At 24.7% G+C, this 12,398-nt stretch overlaps 2 protein-coding genes across 4 annotated transcripts in view; both read left to right on the forward strand.

Annotated features, from left to right (window-relative positions):
- alpha-Man-Ia (alpha-Mannosidase class I a) overlaps positions 1-12,398 on the forward strand; it is a 557,932-nt gene that overhangs the window by 462,956 nt on the left and 82,578 nt on the right. The window lies entirely within an intron of this gene.
- On the forward strand, positions 179-10,887 carry LOC112552615 (uncharacterized). Of its 2 annotated transcripts, none has more exons than XM_089077699.1 (9): positions 179-322; positions 512-631; positions 1,420-1,537; positions 1,822-1,882; positions 2,056-2,175; positions 2,386-2,476; positions 2,778-2,923; positions 3,207-3,339; positions 10,567-10,887. In XM_089077699.1, the coding sequence occupies exons 1-9, from the start codon at positions 179-181 to the stop codon at positions 10,618-10,620; spliced, it is 987 nt and encodes a 328-aa protein (XP_088933825.1). In that variant the 3' UTR covers positions 10,621-10,887. The 2 variants fall into 2 exon arrangements, with proteins under 2 accessions (XP_088933825.1, XP_088933824.1); XM_089077698.1 differs by lacking the exons at positions 179-322; positions 512-631; positions 1,420-1,537; ... (3 more) ...; positions 2,778-2,923; positions 3,207-3,339 and adding exons at positions 3,357-6,071; positions 6,282-6,401; positions 7,176-7,293; ... (3 more) ...; positions 8,554-8,699; positions 10,134-10,266.

A 12,398-nucleotide genomic window follows, 5' to 3' on the forward strand; every position in this document is an offset into this window, starting at 1 on the left:
TTTATAAATTACTAAATTATATATGTTGGACCTATGTAGATTACAGTACTTATTCTCCGCATTACATAGACAAGCGAGATAGAAAAAAAAAATAGGTTCAATAAATATAAAAAAATAACAAAAGGAGAACATAAAGATATCTCTTCATGTCTCAGTATAGAATTTTGATTGCTGTAAGATGAATTTCGTCGGGAATGAATATTATAAACTCAATCGACGTCTTTTAATGTTAGTTGGCTTATGGCCATATGAACATTCAATCTACAAATATTGTCAAATGATATTTTGTAATGTTATTGTAATGTATATGACAGTTTCTCAGGTAAAAGTATTACATGAAAAAAATGAAAAATTTGCTATTATCACATATTAAATCTGATCTGTCTTATTTAATCAGAAAATTCTGGCATTATAATTTATTCATGGACTTTTCTTACAATAATCTACATATAATGCTTACTTCAAAACTTAATAATTTATGATAGATATTATTGAATTATCATGGTTTTAGATTGCGATATTGATAACATTAAAACGAAACATCAATATTATGATAAAATTTCTCTCTCCTATCATACTTTGCATAATTTACATTATAAAATATCAAACATTTTGTATTGTCGCTAAAAAGGTGAGTTGGTATGCGTGGTCATCGATGTATACACTGTATTTTGTCTATTTTAAAATATAATATTAAAAACAATTAAAATAAATTGTTTTTTGCTAATCGTTTCATATAATAATTGAATTTATTCATCCAAACTTTAGCTCTGCAAAGCTGACTCCATCATTAAAAAGATTCTGGATATATAACATAATTAAATATTAATTTATTGCTCTAGTGCCGAATTTTTTGCTTCTATTTTAGAAATATCTCAAACAAATTAGGCTCAACAATTTATTTATTTAATGTTCTTCACCCTTGATTTATTTACTTTTAATAATTTTTTAAATTATTTCAAAAGGTATAAATTTGGGAATAAAGTATTTTACAATTATTTGTTTTTAGAAACAATTTAGTATCAAGCTTATGTAGTCACTTATTTTGACTTAGTTTGACTTTGCTTTTACATGTGTGGTAATAATGATTATATTTCTAATAATAGGGTAATAATTTGTTATATTTAATAATTGCTCAAAATTTGTGATATCTATTTACATAATTTAAGCAAAAAATCTTAATATATAGATTCTTTTGTTTACAATACTTTGTTTTCAAGTATAAGGGTGCTATCATAATGGAAGATCAGAGCCTTCCATTTTGATATTAATTTTCTGCAAATAAGGAACATTAAATTCCAAATTATAATAATAAATTAACAATAAATGAGCACTTTATTTAAATTTAAATATATATTTGAACTTTTTTTTAATGATGGAAATATCAGCTATTAAATTTTTGTAATTCCACGTGAATAGATAAAGCATCTCATGGATCATGTAGAAGAAGATTGGAATATGCTTAAAGATAAAAAAGAATTAGAAATTATAAAAAGCTATACCTATGTTGGAAGCATGTGCAGTTTGTCTTTTACAAGTAAGAGATAGATATGTTTAATGTCATTAACTTTAAATAATCGTAACATATAAATATTAAAATTTATTCTTTTATGATTTTAGTATTGGGTTCTATGGCTATGATAACTTTTTTTATTTTATCGTTAATACCAACTATTCTCGACATTATCGCTCCATTAAACATCTCGCGACCACGACAATTTCTTTTTCCGGGAGAGTACTTTATCGATCAGCAAAAATTTTTTTATGCGATTTTATTACAAACAGGTATAAGTTTAGGCTTAATAGTAACCACTTTGATAGGCACTGAATCATTATACGTGACGTACGTACAGCATGCTTGCGGAATGTTTCGTATTGCCAGGTAATATAATAGCAGAAAATTGGGTGAATAATTGTATATTTGTTCTTAATGCAAATTATTTGTATTTATTTTATAAGTATTATGATGTAGATATACTTTATTTTAATTTGAGTTTTTTTAATTATTTAATATATTATTACAAATTTTATAATACACAATTACTATTTGTACAGTTATCGAATGGATCAGGCATTTAATGATAAATCTTTACACAGTTACACATCCGGAAAGCAAACAATCATCATTTGCAAAAGAATAATTGAGGCTATATATATTCACAAAAGAGCTCTCGAGTCGGTATAATGTATTCTATTAATAATAAAAAGAAAAATATTTCTATAAATAATAGCAATTAATATAATGTAAAACTATTAAATCTCCTCTATGAAATAATATTTATATTGTCAAGTCAATGTTTCGAAAATTTGTACAAAATAAAAAGAATTGCATGCTAAAATATTGCAATAATGATCGATCGATATAGTAATTTCTTTCTCTTCAAGGTTTTCCGAATTCCTGTGGTCTACTCTGGCAATTTCATATACCATTTTACTTATAATCGGTATTACATCTCTAATTATTAATCTTTTCTGCGTGGGTAATATTTCTTCAATTACTTTTAGATAACAGGTTTTATTAAAGTATATGTATAAGTATATTTTATTTAGTTGTGTTTTTATAATATGTATTGTTACATATCATTACATGTATCAATTTACAATTATTATATTGATATATATCAATTATATATCACTAATGATATACATCAATAATTATGAATCAATAAAAATAAAAATTGAAAAGTATATGTTTTATATAAAAACATTTTTATTAGCAACTAATATTTAAACTTGAATTCATTATATCTTCATTATGTTATCATATTTTTTTTCAGCTTTTTCAAACAATTTTATTCAAGCATGAAATTAACGATATTATAATATTAGTTAGTTTTATTTTTGGTCACATTATTTATTTGTTCTTGGGTAACTACGTTGGCCAAATTTTAATAGATCACAGCGGCAGTATTTTTGAAAATATGTAAGTATATAATGTGTTCGAATTATTTGAATAAGAAATATAAAAGTTTCCAAAAAAGATATATCTATGTATATATCTATTTAACTCTTGTCGAATACTTATAATGGGATATATAATCGAGAATTATAAAATACACTTTTATTAAAGATACATATATTATGTACCTATTTTTAAAAGTAAAGTAGCGCTTAAAATCTATATTCTATTATATATATTATTCTATTAAATATCAAATATTAAGTTTGAAATGATGAAAACTAATAGCCAAATAAACTTTATCCAGATATATCGCACGATGGCAAGGTGCGCCTTTGCCAGCACAAAGATTATTGCCACTTATAATGCAAAGAAGTATGAGAAGTTGCAAAATGGTTGTGGGAGGAATGTTTGTTCCATCATTCGAAGGCTTTGCAACGGTAAATGTAACGCTAGTATGAAATATTTGACTATTTCAGAAATAATTGAATTAATATTAATATATTATTAGTAGTGAAATGTTTTGATTCACTTATTTTTATTTTTTTTTTATGTAGTATATATTAGAATATATGAAATATCTATTGAAAATTTGTTTGTAATTAATAATCATATTCATTTACTTTATTCTTTTGGAATTTTTATATGTAAACACATTTTCAATCAATTATATTGCCATTAAAGTTAAATAAAAATTATATATATAATTATCATATATATAATTATCATATATATATAATTTTCTTTGCATAACATAATTTTAAATTTCAGCTTATGAGTACTACTTTGTCGTATTTTACGGTACTCTGGTCCGTACAGAACTAATAGTTTTAACAATAAAATTTTATAATATATAGTAGTCAACTTTAAATTAGTAGAAAAATAATAGTAGAAAAATAATTTAATAAAATATTGGCGAAATATATTTTTTTCGATTTATTAAACTTGACAAAAACGCCACTAAAATTTAAAATAAATATAAGTATCACAATGAATAGTTACCTTTATTTTTTTGTTATTTTAATTATATTATTATATATTATAAGATTGATAATTAATATTGTCTGGACTCCTTGTATGGTCTCTATTGTCGCAAAGCCTGGCATCGACTTTGCGCAATATCCCACTAGTGACCCGCTAGAATATTAGCTGATTTATGCAGCATGCAATATTTTTATTAAGTTCCGCGCAAAAATTTTGTCATTATATATTGCAACATATAATGTTAAAAACATTCAATAGTCTTTTCTCATTTAAAACACATGATGTCGCTATTTTTATTCAATTTATTTAAATATTAAAAAGAACAAAGAAAATTGCTATATTATATATTGTTATATTATTCATAGAATAGAATTAGAATAGACTTAAATGTTTTTGACATTCATAATTATATATTCTTTTGCTTCAACTACATATGTCAAATACTAAACAAAAATATATATATCGATACTGTGTTTTGAATATAAGTTATACCGATCGCGAATGCTTAGTTAAAATAAAAAAAGTCAAAATAAAGATAGGCAAAATAGAAATGATAAACTATGTATTTGAATAACAAAATTTAAAATTTTAATAATTTAAATTAATAAATTTAATCCGCATAATCATCGATCAAATAAATATCTAAAAAAAAAAAGATATTGTTGAACATAAGTTTTATAACTGCCGATATTTAATATCATTATTTAAAAATAAAAAATAATTATATATATCGATAAACTAAAGAATAAAAGATAAAAGAAAAAAGAATAAAAATTTTAATTCGAATTAGGAATATGTTTTTACCATATTTTACAATTTTACATAGCTAGCGCAGCAATACCATTAAATAAGAGAAGCTGAAGTATCGATGACATAAGATGATTTATATATATATATATATATATATTCCTTTTTATATAACATTATTAGATAATTGTCAAATACTTACTTCGAATAGTAAATTACATTACTTATATACATTTGGAAAATTATACTTTAAACTGTACATTAAACACTGTAATATTTAAACTGCAAATAAACACATTTCGATTACAAACACTGTTGCATACATATACTGTGTTACGTAACTAATGTCTTTTTCGCATATGTATCGTATATATGTACCTCATATTAATTTCGATAATATTTCGGTTTGAAGACTCGGCTTCTCGTTAATTTAATATAATCTAGAGGACTCGGCTTCTCGTTAAGACTCGCACAGATCCGTGACACAAATGAGCTCGAAAAACGTAGTGAGCCGTTTTCGCATTGCTACTTGTATTTATATCCAACTTGGGAGCTGTATCCAATCAGGAATGGTTTCAAATCGCATGCCATCCTCGTCGCACTATCTCCGAGCGTGATGTGCTTTGTAACACGTTTTCGCGAAATTAGAGATGCCACGCTCTTTTCTATCTCGCGACCGGAAGACCGAGTCTTGTTTGGCGGTAACATTGATATTACCGCAATGGTTTGTCGCAACAAACACGTAAGCTCTGTTTATCTTTTATCTGAAAAAGATATATGAAAAAGATATATTACACATATATAAATATATGTGGAATATATAAAAATATTTATAGAATAGATACATTTTAAGAAATTTATTCCAAATATATTCGATGTCTCTTAAATATTTTTAAATAATAAACTAAATATATTTGCTTTAATGTGAAACAGATGACATCTTGGTGAGTAATAAAAAAGAATATATAAACGATCTAGTATAAGAAAATTATCCCTCTAAAAGAAAGGCATTTACATCATAAATTGCATATAGATTACTAATTTTTTTCTACATGTCATTTTCACACGTATGTGTGAATAAATATGATAATTCTAATACGTAGATGATTTCATAAATTACTAAATTATATATGTTAGACTTATATATAGATTACAGTACTTATTCTCCGCATTACATGGACAAGCGAGATGGAAAAAAAACAATAGGTTCAATAAATATAAAAAATAACAAAAGAAGGAGAACATAAAGATATCTCTTCATGTCTCAGTATAGAATCATTTTGATTGCTGTAAGAAGATGAATTTCGTCGGGAATGAATATTATAAACTCAATCGACGTCTTTTAATGTTAGTTGGCTTGTGGCCATATGAACATTCAATTTACAAATATTGTCAAATGATATTTTGTAATGTTATTGTAATGTATATGACAGTTTCTCAGGTAAGAGTATACAGTACATAGTAAGAGATTACATAAAAAAATAAAAAATTTGCTATTACCACATATTAAATCTGATCTATTTTATTTAATTATAAGATTCTTGCATTATAATTTATTCATGGATTTTTTTTACAATAATCTACATATAAGAAAGATGCTTGCTTCAAAAATTAATAATTTGTGATAAATATAATTTAATTATGATTTTAGATTGCGAAACTGATAACATTAAAACGAAACATCAATATTATGATAAAATTTCTCTCTCCTATCATACTTTGCGTAATTTACATTATAAAATATCAAACATTTTGTATTGTCGCTAGAAAGGTGAGTTGGTATGCGTGATCGATGTATACATTGTATTTTGTTTGTTTTAAAATATAATAAACAAAAACAATTAAAACAAATTGTTTTTTGCTAATCGTTTCATATAATAACTGAATTTGTCCATCCAAACTTTACCTCTGCAAAGACTCCATCATTAAAAAGAATTTGGACATATACTATAATTAAATATTAAATAATTTATTGCTATAGTTCCGAATTTATTGCTTCTATTTATTTTAGAAATATCTCAAATAAATTAGGTTCAACAATTAATTTGTTTAATGTTCTTCACCCTTGTTATTTACTTTTAATAATTTTTAAAATTATTTCAAAACGAATAAATTTGGGGATAAAGTATTTTACAATTATTTGTTTTTAGAAGCAATTTAATATCAAGCTTGTGTCACTTGTTTGACTTTGCTCTTACATGTTGCGGTAATAATGGTGTTGTTACATTTTTAATAATTGCTCAAAATTTGCGATATTTATTTACATAATTTAAGAAAAAATTCTAATATATAAAAATTCTAATATATAATTCTAATAGATTCTTTTGTTTATAATATTTTATGTTTTCAAGTATAATACTATCGTAATGGGAGATCAGAGCCTTCATTTTTGATATTAATTTTCTGCAAATAAGTAGGGACATTAAATTCTGAATTAGAATAATAAATTAACAATAAATGAGCACTTTACTATATATATCTTTGGACTTTTTTTTTTAATGATGGGAATATCAGCTATTAAATTTTTATAATTCCATGTGAATAGATAAGGTATCTCATGGATCATGTAGAAAAAGATTGGAATATGCTTAAAGATAAAAAAGAATTAGAAATTATAGAAAGTTATACTTACGTTGGAAGCATGTGCACTTTGTCTTTTACAAGTAAGAAATAGATGTGTGTTTAATTCATTGACTTTAAATAATCATAACATAAAAATATTGAAATTCGTTCTTTTATGATTTTAGTATTGGGTTATGTGGCTACGATAACTATTTTTATTTCATCGTTAATACCAAGTATCCTCGACATTATTGCTCCATTAAACACTTCGCGATCACGACAATTTCTATTTCCGGGAGAGTACTTTATTGATCAGCAAAAATTTTTTTATGCGATTTTATTGCAGACAAATATAAGTTTAGGCTTAATAGTAACCACTTTGGTAGGCACTGAATCATTATACGTGACATACGTACAGCATGCTTGCGGAATGTTTCGTATTGCCAGGTAATAAAATAACAGAAATTAGGTGGACAATTGTATATTTGTTCTTAATGCAAATTATTTATATTTATTTTATAAGTATTATGATGTAGATATACTTTATTTTAATTTGAGTTTTTTAATTATTTAATATATTATTACAATTTTTATAACATATAATTACTATTTGTACAGTTATCGAATGGATCAAGCATTTAATAATGAATCTTTACATAGTTATACATCTGGAAAGCAAACAATCATCATTTGCAAAAGAATAATTGAGGCTATATATATTCACAAAAGAGCTCTCGAGTCGGTATAATGCATTTTATTAATAATAAAGAGAAAATATTTATATAAATATGATTGTGTGATTAATGTAAAACTATTAAATCTCCATGAAATAGTGTTTATATTATCAGATCAAAATTTCAAAAATTTGTACAAAATAAAAAGAATATCATGTTAAAATATTACAATAATGATCGATCGATATAATAATTTCTTTCTCTTCAAGATTTTCTGAATTCCTGTGGTCTACTCTGGCAATTTCATATACCATTTTACTTATAATCGGTATTACATCTCTAATCATTAATCTTTTCTGCGTGAGTCATATTTCTTCAATTATTTATTTAGTTAACAGGTTTTATTAAAGTATATTTTGTTGTATATGTTGTATATATGTATATTTAGTTGTATTTTTATGTTATGTATTGTGGTGTATAATATGTATTATATCAATTTACAGTTATTATATTAGTATATATATATATATATCAATTATATATTACTAATGATATACATTAATAATTAAGAATATCAATTAAAATAAAAATGAAAAAGTACATGTTTTGTATAGAAAAATTTTTATGGGCAACTAATTTAATCTTGAATTCATTATATCTTCATTATATCATCATATCTTTTTTCAGTTTTTTCAAACAATTTTAGTCAAGCATGAAATTAGCGATCTCATAGTATTAATTATTTTCATCTTTGGTCACATTGTTTATTTGTTCTTGGGTAATTACGTTGGCCAAATTTTAATAGATCACAGCGCCAGTATTTTTGAGAATACGTAAGTATATAATGTATTCGAATTCTTTGAATAAGAAATATAAAAGTTTCCAAAAAGTCATACCTGTATATATATATATATATATATATATATATATATATATATATATATCTGTTTAATTCTTATTGAATGCTTATAACGGGATATATAATTAAAATAATTACGAAACTAACTGTTTAATATATTAAAATATTGGCAATATTAATCATATATATATATTTTAATTATTAATTACTTATATCTTTTCTTTCGATGCAAATGAGATCAAATTTATTAATACATAATTAATAATAGATATTATAATCGAGAATTATAAAACACATTTTCAGTACAGATACATATCTTATGTATTTATTTCCAAAAGTGAAGTAATGCTAAAATCCATATTGTGTTAATAAATATCAAATATTATACAGGATATCCTGTAACACTATCCCTATCACTCATGAGGAGATAGATGGGAGCGAGATAAATTAATATGTCTTATACCATTTTGCGATATTCGCAATAATTTTCAAGTTATTAAGTATTAAAGTTGCACGAATAAGAGCGCGCGTTCGCCCGCCTGACCCGTAGGACGGCTCAGCGTGTCGACATTGGTCGCCCGGCGCTCGGCGATGATTGGGCAGCGCGCGGCGAGGGGAAGGATGAGCCATCGCTCACGCTTCTTATCATGCTGAAATTCGCATCAACATTATACACGCGACATTACAATTATTAAATATTTTATTCTTTATAATATTTATAGCTTTTTTAATAGCAAAAAATGAAATTAAATAATGTACTAATTTCGCGAATGTAGCCTAACATCTTTCCCTTTAAAATACAAGAAGAATAAATATTATCACTTTAAACGACAGTTGTAGTCAATACTCGAATAACATTAATATTCGATTCTTATCATTATGTATAATTTCAAGAAAAAAATTTAAACTACAACTGTCGTTTAAAGTGATAATATTTATCCTGTTCTTGTGACTTTAGAAGGAATTACATATTAGGCTACATTCGCGAAATTAGTACATTATTTAATTTCACTTTTTGCTATTAAAAAAACTATAAATATTACGTTATTAAAAAAGCTATAAATATTATAAAGAATAAAGTATTTAATAATGTCGCGTGTATAACGTTGACGCGAATTTCGGCATGATAATAAGCGTGGCTCATCCTTCCTCTCGCCGCGCGCTGCCCAATCATCGCCGAGCGGCCAATGTCGACACGCTGGGCCGTCCTACGGGTGAGCGCGCATTCTTATTTGTGCAACTTTAATACATAATAACTCGAAAATTATTGCGAATATCGCAAAATGGTATAAGACATTTTGATTTATCTCGCTCCGTCTATTTCCTCACGAGCGATAGGGACAGTGCTGGAACACCCTGTATATAAATATCAAATATCAAATATGAAAACCAAATAAACTTTATTCAGATATATCGCACAATGGCAAGGTGCGCCTTTACCAGCACAAAGATTATTGCCAATTATAATGCAAAGAAGTACGAGAAGTTGCAAAATGGTTGTGGGAGGAATGTTTGTTCCATCATTCGAAGGCTTTGCAACGGTAAATGTAATGTACTAGTATGAAATATTTAATTATTTTAAAAATAATTAAATTAATATTAATATCATTATAATTATTAGTGATGAAATTTTTTAATTTTTTAATTTTTTTTATATAATATATTAGCATATATAAAATTCTTATTGAAGATTTGTTTGTAATTAATAATCATATTCATCTGCTTTATTCTTTAGAATTTTTATGTATAAACACATTTTCAATCAATTATATTGTCATTAAAGTTAAATAAAAATAATCATATATATAATTTTCTTTGCATAACGTAATTTTAAATTTCAGCTTATGAGTACGACTTTGTCGTACTTCACGGTACTCTGGTCCGTACAGAAATAATAGTTTTAATAATAAAACTTTATAATATATACTGTAGTCAACTTTAAATTGGTAGAAAAATAACTTTAATAAAATGTTGGCGAAATATATTTTTTTCAATTTATTAAACTTGACAAAAACGCCACTAAAATTTAAAACAAGTACAAGTATCACAATGTATAATTAATTATTTTTATTTTTTGTTATTTTAATTATATTATTATATATTACATAAGATTGTTAATTAATAATAAAAATAATATCAACATTGTAATTTGTTTAATATTTTCCGTCAATGTGTTAATAATTTTAAAAGTGTTTAATATTTTAACATTTTTAATATAAATAAATATTGATTTATAAATGTATATTATATTATCAAATTTAAAATCTTTTAGACAGAAATATTTTAACTACAAAACTTTAACTACCGGTGCACAATTATTAATCTGTTCTTAATTTATTAATATCTTAATTTCTATGGACTTAATTCTTACGTAAGATATTAAATAAAATAATTTCAATAAAATTAAAATTAATATTTGAAGAGTACTTAACTTAATAATTTTAACTTAGTATACTAAATTTATAAATGTTGTATATGTAATTATATATTATATTTTATTATTATGATAGTACTTTAGCAAAGTGTGAAACGTACCGTTTGACTGCTCAAGTGAAAGTGTAGAGTTTCTCTTGAATGGAAACTTTGATCGCGCTTGCGTCGATTTGAAACGAAAATGATGTCAAGAAAATTACATACATATAAAATTAATACGTGTATTACATCTTCTACAGCAGAAAATGCAAAAAATATTTATCAATCATCCAAGTTTTTCTTTTTTTCTTTTTATAAGTAAATATATCTTAATTAACTATAAATAGTAATATCACAAGCGTGTATATAACGATCTGAAACAATAACTGCAATTTTATATGGAAATAAAGAGAAGTAAAATTGCGGACTATAATATTGTAAAATTCATTGTCGTCAGATCTTTTCACATTTTTACTCAGACAAAACGGTTTTGACTATTGTCGAAAATGGATTTCATTGGAAGCAAATATTATGAGCTGAATCGTATGCTTTTGTTATCGATTGGTTTGTGGCCGTACGATGAATCAATATTTAAACGAATTAAAATGTTGGTGTCATCTAGTCTTATTGTGTCATGTACCACCGCAATGGTACGATCAGGACATAAATATAAATTGAGTAAATCTTCTCTTCTCGATGCTTTATCAAATTTATTTTTTATAAACTTTCTAACAATTAGAACTAAATTTGTCTTTATAACTAAATTTCTTTTCACATATTTTCTTGAAAAATTTTTGCGATTGTATCAATTTAAGTAATTCATTATTCTTATACTTAATATAGCTGTTATTTAATTATTGTATCGTTTATTACGAAAAGTATTGCTTGTAGATTGCAAAAATAATTACATCAAAGTGCGATATAGTAATTACGCTGAGAGTTTTGTCATTAACCTTTCCTTGTTTTATCATTATTGTGAAATACGTCACCTTTTTACTACTTCCTACAAGTGTATGTATACAAAATGATATTAATTTATATGATTAACTTAAAATTCAATCTATTGGTTTTGTAGACAGTTTTTATAATAATCAACAGATTTTTTTTTAAATTTAGGATATACAAGATGTTTTATGTAACTCGATTATTTCGAGATCATCAGCATTTTCTCAAATAAAATATCATATTTTCATTAACGTAATAAGTAGTTCATAAAAAAAGATAAATTCAACCATATAGAGATATATTAATCTTAAGATGA

The sequence above is a fragment of the Pogonomyrmex barbatus genome, unplaced genomic scaffold, assembly GCF_055798465.1.
Source record: "Pogonomyrmex barbatus isolate J1 unplaced genomic scaffold, ASM5579846v1 scaffold20, whole genome shotgun sequence".
In the NCBI taxonomy this organism is placed as follows: Eukaryota; Metazoa; Arthropoda; class Insecta; order Hymenoptera; family Formicidae; genus Pogonomyrmex; species Pogonomyrmex barbatus.